Source organism: Silurus aristotelis, assembly GCF_946808225.1.
Source record: "Silurus aristotelis genome assembly, chromosome: 7".
Taxonomy (NCBI): Eukaryota; Metazoa; Chordata; class Actinopteri; order Siluriformes; family Siluridae; genus Silurus; species Silurus aristotelis.
The window spans coordinates 26,198,145-26,216,111 of NC_139580.1; the positions used below are offsets into that span (position 1 = coordinate 26,198,145).

General features: G+C 41.1%; 1 protein-coding gene across 1 annotated transcript in view; it reads left to right on the plus strand.

Annotated features, from left to right (window-relative positions):
* Positions 1-3,780: 3,780 nt before the first annotated feature.
* Positions 3,781-17,967, plus strand: part of best1 (bestrophin 1) — an 84,516-nt gene continuing 70,329 nt past the window's right edge. Inside the window, exons 1-5 of the mRNA XM_083546299.1 lie at positions 3,781-3,939; positions 5,387-5,609; positions 5,772-5,866; positions 14,763-14,996; positions 17,761-17,915. Coding sequence (XP_083402425.1) covers positions 5,458-5,609; positions 5,772-5,866; positions 14,763-14,996; positions 17,761-17,915 — 636 coding nt within the window. The 5' untranslated portion in view covers positions 3,781-3,939; positions 5,387-5,457. The remainder of the gene's footprint in view (positions 3,940-5,386; positions 5,610-5,771; positions 5,867-14,762; positions 14,997-17,760; positions 17,916-17,967) is intronic.

The following is a 17,967-nucleotide window of genomic DNA, read 5'->3' on the forward strand; positions in this document are numbered from 1 at the left end:
GCATTTTTCATTCCAGCATCCTTAATTTTATTTCATTGTGTCCTTTTGTCAAGGTTGTGGCTTTCCGCTGTCCAAAGTCAGCATTTTCTTTTAATACTCTCAAAATGTGTTGCTATAAATGTCAGTAGGAGTAAGACAGAGTACATGTGTGTGAATGAGAGGAAGGACAGTGGAGTGGTGCGGTTACAGGGAGAAGAGGTGGTGGAGGTGGAGAAGTTCAGGTATCTGGGGTCAACAGTGCAAAGTAATGGAGAGTGTGTTAGAGAAGTGAAGAAAAGAGTGCAGGCAGGGTGGAGTGGGTGGAGAAGAGTGATAGCAGGAGTGATTTGTGATAGAAGAGTATCTGCAAGAGTGAAAGGGAAAGTTTATAGGACTGTGGTGAGACCTGTGATGTTGTATGGTTTAGAGACAGTGGCATTGAGTAAAAGACAGGAGGTGGAGCTGGAGGTAGCAGAGCTGAAGATGTTGAGGTTTTCGTTGGGAGTGACGAGGATGGACAGGATTATAAATGTGTTTAATAGAGGGATAGCGCATGTAAGACGTTTTGGAGACAAGGTGAGGGAGGCGAGATTGAGATGGTTTGGACATGTGCAGAGGAGGGACATGGGATATATCAGTAGGAGAATGCTGAGGATGGAGCCACCAGGAAGGAGGAAAAGAGGAAGACCAAGGAGGAGGTTTATGGATGTGGTGAAGGAAGACATGCAGGTAGTTGGTTTAAAAGAGGCAGATGCTGTCCCCTTTATTGATGCAAATTTGATGCTGTCCTCTCATTGACATTATTATACTGTAATACATTATGCAACACAACCACTTGCTGATACCTTTAGTGCCTCTGTCTAATAAAATCAGTGAAATAGTAATTTAGTTTACGAGAAAATTAAGTTGTAATCATGAGAAAACAACTTTTGTTATAGTGGTTATTTATTTACCAATATCAAATCTCCCCTCTATATCCAAAATTTTTGAAAAGGTTGTAGCACAGCAGCTCTGCTCACACCTACTTATGAATAACATTTTTGAAATGTATCAGTCAGGATTTCAGCCTCATCATAGCACAGAGACGGCGCTAGTTAAGGTGGTAAATGACCTGTTATTGGCCTCTGATCAGGGTTTTGTCTCCTTACTTGTTTTGCTCCACCTTAGTGCAGCTTTTGACACCATTGATCACACTATACTACTTGCTAGACTTGAGAACGTTGTTGGAATAAAGGGAACAGCTCTCTCTTGGCTCAGGTCTTACTTGACTGATCGCTATCAGTTTGTTGATGTAAGTGAGTTCTCCACACTCTATGAGGTAAAGTTTGGTGTTCCTCAAGGATCTGTCTTAGGCCCACTTGCTTATCTCTTTATATATGCTGCCTCTTGGTGAAATCATTTATAAACATGGGATTCGCTTCCATTGCTATGCTGATGACACACAGCTGTGTATTTCAGCAAAGCCAGATGAGCGAGATCAGCTTAACAATGTTGAGAAGTGTGTAAAGTACAATAGACAGTGGATGCTTAATAACTTTCTTCTGCTCAACTCAGATAAGACGGAAGTACTTTTACTAGGACCACATGCAGCTAGAAGTAAACTTTCCGATTACATAGCATCTCTGGATGGTGTTTCTGTTTCAGCGTGTACGGCTGTCAAAGACCTCGGTGTGATTATTGACCCGAGTCTTTCCTTTGAGTCTCATGTGAATAATATTACCAGGATTTTTCTTAGGTAAAGGCTCAGATCTGGAGGGAGCATGGATATAGAGTGTTTGGTGAACTGGTATATTTGTATGCTGTCGTCCCCTCACATTCACGTGTTCACTCAGGTTTGTTGATGGTGGTGTGGTGGGTCGTCTCTTATCCCAGAGATCCCTCATGTCTGTGTTACCTTCTGGTTCTCCCTTTTAGTTATGCTGCCATAGCGAGTCTTGCCGGAGTCCAAACTGCACAGTGACATTAACTTTCATACACCAATAGGGACACTTAATAATCCATATCCTTCTCTTCCTGTCACTCTCTCTCTCTCTCTCTCTCTCTCTCTCTCTCTCTCTCTCTCTCTCTCTCTCTCTCTCTCTCGGTCGAGTTAAACATGCTCCTGAGGCTCCAGTGACCACTGTTCCCGCCCCTCTCCCCTCCGTGGATCTTCACACTTCTGTGCAGCTTGGGACCGTCTCTCATCAACACCTTGGGTGGTTCCATGTACTTCCGGAGTAGAACGGGTGCTTTGAGGATGAATTGGACTGTAGTTGGTGTCGGCGGTCTGCTGCACTGACTCGGGAGTGCAGTTTGCTTCTGATCGTCATCACTGTACCCCGCAACATTGTATACCCGCTTCAAATGGACATTTGGTGCAACCCAGATGAGGATGGGTTCCCTCTTGCGTCTGGTTCCTCTCAAGGTTTCTTCCTTATGCCATCTCGGGGAGTTTTTCCTTGCCACAGTTGCTCATCAGGGACAAACTTACTTACAAAGAACATATTTACGTTTAATCACCACATTATCTGTGTAAAGCTGCTTTGAGACAATGTTCATTGTTAAAAGCGCTATACAAATAAAAATGAATTGAATTGAATTTATTTATTTATTTATTTATTTATTTATTTATTTATTTATTTATTTATTTATTTTCTGTTTGTTTCTCTAATCCTGTATCCAAGCTAGCAACCTAAAGAAAGAGAGAGAGAGAAAGAAAGAGAGGGAAAGAGAAAAAGAGTTAGGGAAAGACATTTTTCACACACCTTTACTTATATTACACTACATAAACATACCGTAAATTCTATAAAGCGCACCCATATATAAGCCGCACCCACTGAATTTTACAAATATTTTTATTTTTAACATAAATAAGCCGCACCTGTCTATAAGCTGCAGGTGTCTACACTAATGAACTTTACACAGGCTTTAACGAAAGACACGTTACACACGGAGTAATGGGTGAAATATATTGCGCTTCCTTTAGGAGCATAGCGGTATTTTGGGAATAGCCTGCCACTGCATTTTGCCGGTATTACTGCGTGGGTGCAAAACCGAGGAATATGTCCTTATTATTTTCTGATGCTCATTTCTAAGTTTCTTTGACTAACCCGTAACGCTGTTGCCAAGAAAAATAAAAAAGCACGAGTTTTGGAAACCTGTCTGTGCTTATATGATTTCTGTTGCAACTGGAGTTAGCAAGCTCTCCCTTCACCCAGACTCAACGTGCTACAACGGCTTGTATCTAAACAGTAGCCTACCAAGAAAGTCATTGTTCACTTTTTCCTCCTTCCTTTTACAACTATTTCTCTCGGGAGTTTATCTTTTGGCATCGTCGTGCTTTTAAAAAAAAAAAAAATTTCTCCCGATGCCGTGCAGCTCAGAACACAGGTGAGGTGCGTTTTTTTGTTTCCGTTCGGAAATTTCCTTGGTCCAATGTTATGGGGTTCAGTTTTTTGGCTTGAAGTTTGTGAAACCGGGAAAAACCCAGGAAAAATTCATAAATTAGCTGCTTCGTTGTTTAAGCCGCAGGGTTCAAAATATGGGGAAAAAAGTAGCGGCTTATAGTCCGAAAAATACAGTACTTCATTAATGTGTTAAAGTGGTTTCTCTAGGAATAATCATTAAATTAGATAAGAACACAAATAAAATTTTTTCCTCCAAGTGTTGCCCATTGCCCTGAAATTATGCGCTCTAATTCAATTGAATGTCATTTAAGAGCAGCCTTTAAATAGATTGGTGGTCCATAAAACTGCTCATTGCACTATTATTGGGATAAACTTGTCCTGCCAGTGAATTCAGGTTGTTTTTCACTAAAGGATTACTGTAGATTAATAAAGCACTGCTTCCCCCACAATGCTCTTTTGTTAAAATGAGATTACCAGATCAAGTGACTTAAGTTGTAGGCGTCTCAGTTTTTCTTTTTTCTCTCCAACATCTTTAACTTTGCTGCTGCTCCTGAAGTCCGTTTCCTTCCATCCTGTAAGTAGCTTTAATACTTTTTCTTTTTTTTGTCACTATTTTGTGTTGTGGCAGTGACAAAGTATTCAGGTGTTTATTACATTAGAACCCATTTGTGATACTGTATGGAGCCTGGAATCTAAAAGATTTGGGTCAGTGCTCTGACACACCATTGCAGAGCATGTGTTCAAATCCCTTGTATTACATTTTATTAGTTTTTCTCCGTTGCTATAGAGCATTTTTTCGACTCATCCTCAATATTTGCAAACCAGTAAGTGCATTTTTTAAAACAATGTGTACAAACAGCACCGCAAATAGAATTTTTTTGCCAAAAAAAAAATCTCAAACATCTCTTATAAATAAGTATTTGTGTCAATAAACATCCCTGTTGTCTTTGTTAACGAACAAGAGAGTCACAATGTTTGGTCTTGTTGTCAGTATGACAGCATTTGCTTTCAATATTTCTTGATATAAACTACGGTTTGTGGGATATTGATTGTAAAGTGTGTTCACACTTTTACTGTACTGTACTAGTGTTCATTCATTTGCTGGTTGTTCATTCGTTTTCAGAAATTGTAATTCTGTGTTTTGCTCTGTCGCCAATTGAAGGTTCATGAGATTCACCTATTTTTTAGAACTAGTTGATAATTGGTTGATCGGATGCAGAACACATAAAAAAAAAATTTATAGAATATTTTAACTTGACAGATTATAACAACGGATTAAACCATTTTGCATTCAATGAACTGATGCCCAGATGTTGTGTGGGTTAATACTATTCAGGTGAGAATCAGTATAATATATTTTAATCAACATATAACAAACAATTGGTGGTCAAGTGATTAGGATGCGGCGCTCTGGTCTAGTGATTAGGATGCGGATGGGCTTCGTTCCCGGTCAGGGAACCCACCCCAGCCATGAGGGTTGCACAAGCCGGTGCACTCTTAGTGCCGGTCCCAAGCCCGGATAAATGGGGAGGGTTGCATTAGGAAGGGCATCCAGCGTAAAAACGTGCCAAATCGAACATGCAGATCATGAATACGGATGATCCGCTGTGGCGACCCCTAATGGGAGAAGCGGAAAGAAAGTTTTATAATAAACAATTGACAGTGTAGCAGCCTGTCAATTGTGGACAATGGTACACAATCGATTAAATGAAAAAGCATTCGCAATTTCTTTAAAGCAAATTGCTTTCATGATGTGCACAAGTGACTACATGACGTGTGTAGTTTTGATTCCTGATCTCAAAAACGCTTATGAGCAACTGAGCAAAACTGTAATATATATTATAAATTGTACTAAGATGTTAAATCCTGGCATAAACAAAGCTGTGAATAAAATACTATGCCTGGAGGATTCAACTCTAATTCCTTTTACGAAATCAACATGTACAGTAATATGCACACGATGACAATATCATTTTCTTATACCATTTTATTGACTTTCTTTTTGTTTAAATGCCACACAGACTTCAAGAATCCGCAGCCTGAGCGGCAGCATTAAATTGTGTCCTGGTAAAGCAAAAGCAGAAAGTCAGCGATGACAGTAACGTACTCACGCAGGGTTGCTGATGCTCGTCTTGGGACCTTTTCTTACCTGCTACTGCGCTGGAAAGGAAGTATTTATAAGCTGCTGTACCGCGAGCTGCTCATCTTTATTGCACTTTACTACATTATTAGTGTCCTGTACAGGTACAAGCAATCCACTGGCACCATTGCACTGTGGTATTTTGTCTGGTTAAAAAGCTCTAAGCAGGACTTAGAAAAGGAGATTTTGTCCTTAACCAGTAATAGAAGACAATATTGTGTAGGAGAATGTGTATGAATATAAGTGATCACCATATTTTGATACAGATTGCTCTTAAATGATGAGCAAAGGAGGCTGTTTGAGAGACTTGCCATCTACTGTGATCAGTATGCACAACTCATTCCTGTATCGTTTGTACTGGGTGAGTAGTCTTTATGTTGACCGAATACATTCCCTTCTTCTTGTACATTAAAAGTCCCAGCCTCTTTTTATCAATCTTTGCAGCAGAACTTCCAGTGATGGAGAGTAATAAACTAAATGTAATAAATGACTGTACTGTACTTAAGTAGCTTTTTTGCATACTTTACTGAAGTATTTTCATTTAGGTGGGATTCAACTTTAACTTCACTACATTTCAAAGTCAAATATCGTACTTTTTACTCAGCTATATTTTGTGAAATCGGTTTCTTTTTGTTTATGAAATAGATTTAGTGGGTTGTTGTAGTGGTGCTTGGTGTAGTCTTGGTGATCTTTTGTGATTGGCTTAATTTGGTAAATGTTTGTTCTTGATTTGACTTGTTAACTTCTTCTGTATATACAGTGAGGAAAATTAGTATTTGAACACCCTGCTATTTTGCAAGTTCTCCCACTTAGAAATCATGGAGGAGTCTGAAATTGTCATCGTAGGTGCATGTCCACTGTTAGAGACATAATCTAAAAAAAATAATCCAGAAATCACAATATATGATTTTTTAACAATTTATTTGTATGATACAGCTGCAAATAAGTATTTGAACACCCATCTATCAGCTAGAATTCTGACCCTCAAAGACCTGTTAGTCTGCCTTTAAAATGTCCACCTCCACTACATTTACTATCCTAAATTAGATGCACCTGTTTGAGGTCGTTAGCTGCATAAAGACAACTGTCCACCCCATACAATCAGTAAGAATCCAACTACTAACATGGCCAAGACCAAAGAGCTGTCCAAAGACACTAGAGACAAAATTGTACACCTCCACAAGGCTGGAAAGGACTACGGGGAAATTGCCAAGCAGCTCGGTGAAAAAAGGTCCACTGTTGGAGCAATCATTAGAAAGTGGAAGAAGCTAAACATGACTGTCAATCTCCCTCGGACTGGGGCTCCATGCAAGATCTCACCTCGTGGGGTCTCAATGATCCTAAGGAAGGTAAGAAATCAACCCAGAACTACACGGGAGGAGCTGGTCAATGACCTGAAAAGAGCTGAGACCACCGTTTCCAAGGTTACTGATGGTAATACACTAAGACGTCATGGTTTGAAATCATGCATGGCACGGAAGGTTCCCCTGCTTAAACCAGCATATGTCCAGGCACGTCTTAAGTTTGCCAATGACCATTTGGATGATCCAGAGGAGTCATGGGAGAAAGTCATGTGGTCAGATGCGACCAAAATAGAACTTTTGGGTCATAATTTCACTAAACGTGTTTGGAGGAAGAAGAATGATGAGTACCATCCCAAGAACACCATCCCTACTGTGAAGCATGGGGGTGGTAGCATCATGCTTTGGGGGTGTTTTTCTGCACATGGGACAGGGCAACTGCACAGAGGATGACCGGGGCCATGTATTGCGAGATTTTGGGTAACAACCTCCTTCCCTCAGTTAGAGCATTGAAGATGGGGCAAGGCTGGGTCTTCCAACATGACAATGACCCGAAGCACACAGCCAGGATAACCAAGGAGTGGCTCTGTAAGAAGCATATCAAGGTTCTGGCATGGCCTAGCCAGTCTCCAGACCTAAACCCAATAGAGAATCTTTGGAGGGAGCTCAAACTCTGTGTTTCTCAGCGACAGGATATAAACCTGACTGATCTAGAGAAGATCTGTGTGGAGGAGTGGGCCAAAATCCCTCCTGCAGTGTGTGCAAACCTGATGAAAAACTACAGGAAACGTTTGACCTCAAACAAAGGCTACTGTACCAAATATTAACATTGACTTTCTCAGGTGTTCAAATACTTATTTGCAGCTGTATCATACAAATAAATAGTTTAAAAATCATACATTGTGATTTCTGGATTTTTTTTTAGATTATGTCTCTCACAGTGGACATGCACCTACGATGACAATTTCAGACCCCTCCATGATTTCTAAGTGGGAGAACTTGCAAAATATTAGGGTGTTCAAATACTTATTTTCCTCACTGTACTAACATGGCCAAGACCAAAGAGCTGTCCAAAAACACTAGAGACAAAATTGTACACCTCCACAAAGCTGGAAAGGGCTACGGGGAAATTGGCAAGCAGCTTTGTGAAAAAAGGTCCACTGTTGGAGCAATCATTAGAAAATGGAAGAAGCTAAACATGACTGTCAATCTCCCTCGGACTGGGGCTCCATGCAAGATCTCACCTCGTGGGGTCTCAATGATCCTAAGGAAGGTGAGAAATCAGCCCAGAACTACACAGGAGGAGCTGGTCAATGACCTAAAAAGAGCTGGGACCACCGTTTCCAAGGTTACTGTTGGTAATACACTAAGACGTCATGGTTTGAAATCATGCATGGCACGGAAGGTTCCCCTGCTTAAACCAGCACATGTCCAGGCACGTCTTAAGTTTGCCAATGACCATTTGGATGATCCAGAGGAGTCATGGAAGAAAGTCATGTGGTCAGATGAGACCAAAATAGAACTTTTGGGTCATAATTCCACTAAACGTGTTTGGAAGAAGAAGAATGATGAGTACCATCCCAAGAACACCATCCCTACTGTGAAGCATGGGGGTGGTAGCATCATGCTTTGGGGGTGTTTTTCTGCACATGGGACAGGGCGACTGCACTGTATTAAGGAGAGGATGACCGGGGCCATGTATTGCGAGATTTTGGGGAACAACTTCCTTCCCTCAGTTAGAGCATTGAAGATGGGTAAAGGCTGGGTCTTCCAACATGACAATGACCCGAAGCACACAGCCAGGATAACCAAGGAGTGGCTCTGTAAGAAGCATATCAAAGTTCTGGTGTGGCCTAGCCAGTCTCCAGACCTAAACCCAATAGAGAATCTTTGGAGGGAGCTCAAACTCCATGTTTCTCAGCGACAGGCCAGAAACCTGACTGATCTAGAGAAGATCTGTGTGGAGGAGTGGGCCAAAATCCCTCCTGCAGTGTGTGCAAACCTGGTGAAAAACTACAGAAAACGTTTGACCTCTGTAATTGCAAACAAAGGCTCCTGTACCAAATATTAACATTGACTTTCTCAGGTGTTCAAATACTTATTTGCAGCTGTATCATACAAATAAATAGTTAAAAAAATCATACATTTTGGTTTCTGGATTTTTTTTTTAGATTATGTCTCTCACAGTGGACATGCACCTACGATGACAATTTCAGACCCCTCCATGATTTCTAAGTGGGAGAACTTGCAAAATAGCAGGGTGTTCAAATACTTATTTTCCTCACTGTATCTAACACTGTACACAGTCACTTAGTTAACTGGTGGTAGGGGTGGGGCTGCCAATTACTTTTGGGATGGGGTTTGTTTTTTTCTGTTTTTGTAGTAGGGAATTAGGGAAGTCTGATTGTATTTTTGTTGCTTTTCTTTCAGGTAAGAAAGCTTCCAAAATCAAATATATATATATATTTATTATTTTGGAAGCTTTCTTCCCTGAAAGAAAAGCATCAAAAATAAAATTTTATATATATATATATATATATATATATATATATATATATATATATATATATATATATATATATATATATATATATATATATATATATATACATACAGTGGTAGACAAAGTACACAAAGCAGGTACTTGAGTAAAAGTAGAGGTACAGTAAGTAAAATATGACTCCAATAAATTTAAAACTGCTCCCTGTAAACTTTCACTTAAGTAACAGTATAAAAGTATTTGCCTTCAAATGCTCTTAAGTATCCAAGTACTATGATTCATCACGGCTATAATGTTCCTATGATCATTGCTTGATCAACTCAGTTTATGTAAAAAGATGCTAATGTTACATTTAGCACACCGATATATTACTAGAATGATATTAATAAGTTAAACAATGATTAATATCTAATAAATTATCATGAGGCCAAAAACTTATTTTCAACGCCTTAAAAAGAAAATCATGAAAAGAAGGCCACGAGTGTTGTGACGAGTTCGAGTCAGGAGTTTCTTCCATCATTTATTCCTCGCAAAAGGTTCTACTTGCTGTTGAACTGACGCTGAACTGTAAATAACTAAAATAGAAAGCTTGAATGAGGAAAGCTCATTCAAGCTTTGCCCTCGTTCAAGCTTTGCCCCCCTAATGAACCCAGCCATTAGGGGGGCACACGCCAGTGTACTCTTAGTGCCGGTCCCAAGCCCGGGTAAATGGGGAGGGTTGCGTTAGGAAGGGCATCCAGCGTAAAACATGTGCCAAATCAAATATGCGGATCACAAATGAGAATTTCATACCGGATCGGTCGAGGCCCGGGTTAACAACGACCGCCACAGGTATCGTTAGCCGACAGGGTACCGGTGGAAATTGGGCTACTGTTGGCCGAAGGAGGAGAAGGAGAGGAGGAAGGCGTCTACAGAGACGGCAGGAAAAGGAGCATTGTAGGAGAGTAGAGGTTCGGGTTGGTACTTTAAATGTTGGTACTATGACGGGTAAAGGGAGAGAGATAGCTGATATGATGGAGAGGAGAAAGGTAGATGTGTTGTGTGTTCAGGAGACCAAGTGGAAAGGGAGTAAGGCCAGGAACATTGGAGGTGGGTTTAAACTGTTTTATCATGGTGTGGATGGGAAGAGAAATGGTGTAGGGGTGATTCTGAAGGAAGCGTACAGTAAGAGTGTAGTGGAGGTGAAGAGAGTTTCTGATAGGGTGATGATCGTGAAGGTGGAAGTTGAAGGGATGATGATAAATGTCATCAGTGCCTATGCTCCACAAGTTGGCTGTGAGATGGAGGAGAAAGAAAGATTCTGGAGTGAATTAGATGAAGTGGTAGATGGTGTACCTAGGAAAGAACGATTGGTGATTGGGGCAGACTTTAATGGGCATGTAGGTGAAGGGAACAGAGGTGATGAGGAGGTGATGGGTAGGTATGGTTTTAAGGAGAGGAATGTGGAAGGTCAGATGGTGGTAGATTTTGCTAAAAGGATGGAAATGGCAGTGGTGAACACGTATTTTAAGAAGAAGGAGGATCATAGGGTGACGTATAAGAGTGGAGGAAGGTGCACACAGGTGGATTATCTTCTGTGTAGGAGATGCAACCTGAAGGAGATTGGAGACTGTAAGGTGTTGGCGGGGGACAGTGTAGCTAGACAGCATCGGATGGTGGTCTGTAGGATGGTTTTGGAGGCGAAGAAGAAGAGGAGGAAAGTAAGGTTTGAAAGAAGAATAAGATGGTGGAAACTAAAGGAGGAAGAGTGTAGTGTGAGGTTCAGGGAAGAGGTCAGACAGGGGCTCGGTGGAGGTGAAGAGGTGCCGGATGATTGGGCAACTACTGCAGGAGTGATGAGGGAGGCAGCTAGAAAAGTACTTGGTGTGACATCTGGAAATAGAAAGCAAGACAAGGAGACGTGGTGGTGGAATGAGGAAGTGCAGGAGAGCATTAGGGGGAAGAGGTTGGCAAAACAGAAGTGGGATCGACAGAGTGATGAGAAAAGTAGGCAGGAGTACAAGGAGATGCGGCAGCAGGTTAAAAGGGATGTGGCGAAAGCCAAGGAAAAGGCATATGAGGAACTGTATAAGAGGTTGGACACTAAGGAAGGAGAAAAGGATTTATACCGATTGGCCAAGCAGAGGGACCGAGCTGGGAAGGATGTACTGCAAGTTAGAGCAATAAAGGATGGAGAGGGAAATGTGTTGACTAGTGAGGAGAGTGTGTTGAGAAGATGGAGGGAGTATTTTGAGCAGCTGATGAATGAGGAAAATCAGAGAGAGAGAAGGTTGGAGGATGTGGAGTTAGTAAAGCAGGATGTAGATAGGATTAGTAAGGAGGAAGTGAGAGCAGCGATTAAGAGGATGAAGAATGGAAAGTCGGTTGGACCAGATGACATACCGGTAGAAGCGTGGAGATGTTTAGGAGAGATGGCAGTGGAGTTTTTAACCAGATTGTTTAACAGGATTCTGGAAGGGGAGAGGATGCCTGAGGAATGGAGAAGGAGTGTGCTGGTACCGATCTTTAAGCATAAGGGAGATGTGCAGACCTGCAGTAACTACAGGGGAATTAAGTTGATCAGTCACACCATGAAGTTATGGGAAAGAGTAGTGGAAGCCAGGTTGAGAGAAGAGGTGACCATCTGTGAGCAACAGTATGGTTTCATGCCGAGGAAGAGCACCACGGATGCCTTATTTGCTTTAAGGATGTTGATGGAGAAGTATAGAGAAGGACAGAAGGAGCTGCATTGTGTATTTGTGGATTTAGAGAAAGCGTACGACAGGGTGCCGAGAGAGGAGTTGTGGTATTGTATGAGGAAGTCAGGTGTGTCAGAGAAGTATGTGAGGGTGGTGCAGGACATGTATGAGGACAGTGTGACGGCAGTAAAGTGTGCAGTAGGTACGACAGACTGGTTCAGGGTGAAGGTTGGACTGCATCAAGGATCGGCCCTGAGCCCTTTCCTGTTTGCAGTGGTGATGGACAGGTTGACGGACGAGGTCAGACAGGAGTCTCCCTGGACTATGATGTTTGCAGATGATATTGTGATTTGTGGTGAGAGTAGAGAGCAGGTTGAGAAGAGCCTGGAGAGGTGGAGATATGCGCTGGAGAGAAGGGGAATGAAAGTCAGTAGGTGTAAGACAGAGTACATGTGTGTGAATGAGAGGGAGGGCAGTGGAGTGATGCGGTTGCAGGGAGAAGAGGTGGAGAAGGTGGAGGAGTTCAAGTACCTGGGGTCAACAGTGCAAAGTAATGGAGAGTGTGTTAGGGAAGTAAAGAAAAGAGTGCAGGCAGGGTGGAGTGGGTGGAGAAGAGTGACAGGAGTGATTTGTGATAGAAGAGTATCTGCAAGAATGAAAGGGAAAGTTTATAGGACTGTGGTGAGACCTGCGATGTTGTATGGATTAGAGACAGTGGCATTGAGTAAAAGACAGGAGGTGGAGCTGGAGGTAGCAGAGCTGAAGATGTTGAGGTTTTCGTTGGGAGTGACGAGGATGGACAAGATTAGAAATGAGTTTATTAGAGGGACAGCACATGTAGGATGTTTTGGTGACAAGGTGAGGGAGGCGAGATTGAGATGGTTTGGACATGTGCAGAGAAGGGACATGAATTATATTGGTAGAAAAATGCTGAAGATGGAGCCACCAGGTAGGAGGAAAAGAGGAAGGCCAAGGAGGAGGTTCATGGATGTGGTGAGGGAAGACATGCAGGTAGTTGGTGTAAAAGAGGCAGATATAGAGGACAGGGTGGTATGGAGACGGATGATCCGCTGTGGCGACCCCTAATGGGAGCAGCCGAAAGAAGAAGAAGAAGAAGAAGAAAGCTTGAATGAGGCCTGGGTGAACCACGCCATGACCCCATTCTTCCCTATTGATTAGTTTCAGCTTTGAAAAGCTTCTCTCTGCTTCAGCTACTGTCACTGGATGAGTAAGACCTGTTCTCAGAGCACTCAAATATCACCCTAAATGCATTTATTGCAATTAAATACACATGTCATTTTGCACAATTTAATAAACTCTCAGAACCAAGAACCATAAAACTCCTTGGCTATTTATCATAAGATACATACAACATCTATATCCTTATAATATATGTATTTTAAATTAGCCTTTTTTGCTGCACTGGAGATTCCCCCCTTACTGAACTCAGTTCAGGACCTTAGCACAATCACAGAAAACCTTTATGACATCACCTCAATTAAAGGTAACCAAATCAATTAGTGCTATTCTGACTACTATCCAACTAGACTAGTTTGGCTGTAATTGTTTTGTTGCTACACACATTATGCTAAACTACATACTATAACGTGTTATGCAGCAAAAAAATATATATATTTTGGCTCTATGCGTAAAAGCACAGCAGGCAACACAGCATTACCTAAGTGCTACAGTTATTAGCCTATTTTATTAAATGCATTACCCAATACTATCCTCAAAACGAGATGATTGACACACATGACACATACACACCTTTATCTTTTGCATGTTTCCCCCTACTTCTTTCCTCTGTTTTCTGAATTGGGTTACTGAAGGTTTAGACCTTTTTTGTCACCCATAATTGTAATTTCAGTTCAGCTTTTCTTACTGATGTGATGTCACCCAACCACCACCTCTCCTTTCTGAATGTGTATGAGTGATGGAACTTCTTGCGACCAGATTCATTGACCGTGGCATGATATAATAATTGACACGACCATGCATATGAGCGATAAAAATGAATAAATAAATACATACATACATACATACACAAATATATATATATAAATTACAATTGATTTTGTTTTGGCCGCCACCCGCGCCGCCCCACAGCAAGATGGCGCACTGCCCATGTCGTCTAAATGTGTGTTTGACTATTGACCAGTTAAGTTTTTATCCACTCTAAAATAACATAAAAAATCTATTGAAAATGTAGTAAAGTTAAAGTCAAAATCTCCCTAAACGGAAATACTTGAGTAAAGCACAGATACGTGAAAAAACTAATTACACAAATTACATTTACTTCGTTACTGTAATAACGTTACTGTAATAATATATGTAAATAATATTACTTGTGTTAAAAATATACCGACACCTTGTGTATCAAAACATTTGTGTGCGTCTGGTTTTGTGTTTGTTATAAAGATATCAATCCCGAGCTTGTTACTCTGTGTAGACGAACCCGAGTCATAACAGTGGATAAAAACGTAACTGGTCAAGTGCAAAGGGGGCCACCAATCAGGGTAGAGCTCATGCTTTCTTAAGAACTTATTTTGATTGGTGTTTGGTGGTATCTACTTAGCACAAAAATACAGTTTAGCATCAGTTCAACAGCAAGCAGAACATTTCGAGAGGAAAAAATTACTCCTGACTCGAACTCGCCACAACACCCGTGGCCTTATTAAGTAGCTCAAAAGGCGGTTTTGGGTTGATGATCATTTGAATAGATATCAATCAGTGTTTGACTTATTGAATATAAATATCTGCACTTGTGCATTACAGGTTTTTATGTGACCCTGGTGGTATCTCGTTGGTGGGGGCAGTTTGAGAGCATCCCATGGCCAGATCGCTTGGCAATGTTGGTTGGGGGACACGTCCGGGGAGCTGATGAAGGTGCCAGGTTGATCCGCAGGAGTCTGGTGCGTTATGCCAACCTGTCTGGCATTCTCATCTACCGCTCCATCAGTACTGCTGCCTATAAAAGGTTTCCCACCATGCAGCACCTGGTACAAGGAGGTACGCTGGATGAACTAATGATGAACTAATAATCCCGTATTATCTATGGTTGTTGTCCTTGTCCAGGCACACTTCCTTACTGCATATGTATTATTAAGCCTGTGAGTTCATCTAAATAGCCAAATTGTGCTTCTGATGTGGTATTTAGGAAATACATACATTCAAATGAGAGCAGTGTAACCAATAGATATATATAATATCTGGGGCAGATAATATTTAAAGTGTGAATTACTTTAAGTATACTTTTTAGTATAACTGTGAGTTATACTAAAATGCTCTTTTTTCATAGGATTATTTGTACTATTTTTATTTGTAATAAAATAGACGTATATACAGTATGTGTGTTTTCTCTATATGAACACAGGATTATCACAGAAGTATCAAGTCAAGTCAAGTCAAGTCAAGTTTATTTGTATAGCGCTTTTCACAACAGACATTGTCTCAAAGCAGCTTTACAGAAAACAACAGTGAAGGTGAAGGTGTGCGTTTGTCCCTGATGAGCAAGTGGCGACAGTGGCAAGGAAAAACTCCCTTAGATGATATAAGGAAGAAACCTTGAGAGGAACCAGACTCAAAGGGGAACCCATCCTCATATGGGTGACATCAAGAGTTTGGTCATAAATCTTTCAACAATACAGAACAATTTGTGATCATCATAGATCCAGCATCAGCTTCTCCATGCCAGAGCCTTTAAACACTCGGCATCTACTTCTCCATGATCATCCATAGGTCCATAATCTTCACGAGGTGGGACGTGACTGGAGCTGGCCAAACCTCAGGATGCCTCGGGATGGGGAGAGAAAGAGAAGCAGTGGAGAGGAATTAGCGTAGCTGCTGTTCATGATATTAACAGCACAAGTTGATAATGTGCATGTGATCAGATGTTCTGGAGCACAAGGTTGTGATGTGATGTGTGTGATGTGTGTTATGTGTAGGCTTTGCTAAAAAGATATGTTTTTAATCTACACTTAAACTGGGAGAGTGTATCTGAACCCCGAACACTGTCAGGAAGACTATTCCAGAGTTTAGGAGCTAAATGTGAAAATGATCTACCACCTTTAGTGGACTTTGCTATTCTAGGAACTACTAGAAGCCCAGAGTTTTGAGATCTCAGGGAGCGTGACGGATTGTAGCGTGTTAAAAGACTGGATAGATACATGGGAGCCAAACCATTTAGTGCTTTATAAGTGAGTAGCAGTAGTTTGTAGTCTATTCGAAACTTAATAGGAAGCCAATGTAGGGACGATAAGATTGGGGTTATATGATCGTATTTTCTTGACCTAGTAAGAACTCTTGCTGCGGCATTCTGAACTATCAGAAAACATAATAAGGAACACAGCAGTAGATTTCTGATTTAAGTTGTCTTAAGTAATGGAACAGTCTGTGGAATGCAGTCTGTCTATTGCTTTTGTACCCCCCAGTGTCAGGAGCTCAGTTTGGGATTATGGTCTGTTTTTTTTCCAGAGCTTTGCCTCTAACAGAGGAGGTATAAACTATAACCTTTACAGTTATCATTTTCAGTGAATTTTCATAATGAATGAACATTGGATCTATTCAAATAACGAGATCAGCCATGATCTGAGAAATACAGTGGTTGCTGCTCATTAATCTGGGAAGGGTTATAAAGCCATCTCCAAAAAAAATTGCCATTCTACAATGAGAAGGATTGGTTACAAAGTAGGCATCCTTTAGTCTAAGATTAAACAAATTAAAACCTAAGGGTCTTTTCAAGCACATTGAATGTTCATGTTGATGATAGCACACTCAAAAAAAAAGGCTGAACAAGTACAGAATGGCTTTAATGGGAGGGTGGGTGGAGAAAAGCTCCTAATCTCCAAAAACCATACAGCAAAAAGACCTGATGCAAATGACAAAATTTGCATCTGAACAAATCACAGTACACACTTCCCCCTGACTGTACTTTAAAGTGTAAAATGAGCGTTTAGCAGAGTAGATATTTCCTGTATAACAAGGCTAAATAACAAACATATCACAGTTTTATATTTAAATCTGCCACATAATGAACTTACGTCCATAAAGCTGACCATATAAGTATGCAGGCATATACAGGTTATATGTTGCAGGCTTATACAGGTTACAGGTCATATGTTTACACCAATCAGGCATAAAATAATGACATTATAACATTATGACCGGTGACGTGAATAACACTGATTATCTCTTCATCATGGCACCTGTTAGTGGGTGGGATCAATTTTGCAACAAGTGAACATTTTGACCTTAAAGTTGTTAGAAGCAGGAAAAAATGGGCAAGTGTAAGGATTCGAGGGAGTTTGATAAGAGCCAAATTGTGATAGACGACTGGGTCAGGGCATCTCCAAAACTGCAGCTCTTGTGGGGTTCCCGGTCTGCAGTGTCAGTATCTATGAAAAGTGCTCCAAGGAAGGAACAGTGGTGAAGTGAGCGAAGGCTGGTCCGTGCGGTCCGATCCAACAGACGAGCTCCCGTAGCTCATATTGCTAAAGAAGTTAAAGCTGTTAATGCTCGACGAGTCAGAACTGTTTTGGCAGCAAAAGGGGGACCAACACGATATTAGGCAGGTGGTCATAATGTTATGCCTGATCAGTGGCCATATAATTATTCCCAGTCGGTGTATGTTTACATATGTAGCACCAAACAGGATATTTCATTGCATTGTATGTCTTCACATAAAACGCAAAGACAATAAATTCAACTTGAGATGACTTGATTATATCACTGCAATGAGCTGTGTTATAATAACTAGTGTCTTATTCCACTCCAGGACTGATGACAGTAGAGGAACTAAGGCAGCTGGATGAACTGCCGTCTCCTCATAATAAATTCTGGGTTCCTTGCATGTGGTTTGTAAATCTGGCACTCAGAGCACGGACAGAGGGACGCATCAATAACGACGTTGCACTCTCTGCCATTCTAAACGTACGTTTGAGATCTGTATATTTGCAAATATTTAACGAAGTACTGGAACTGA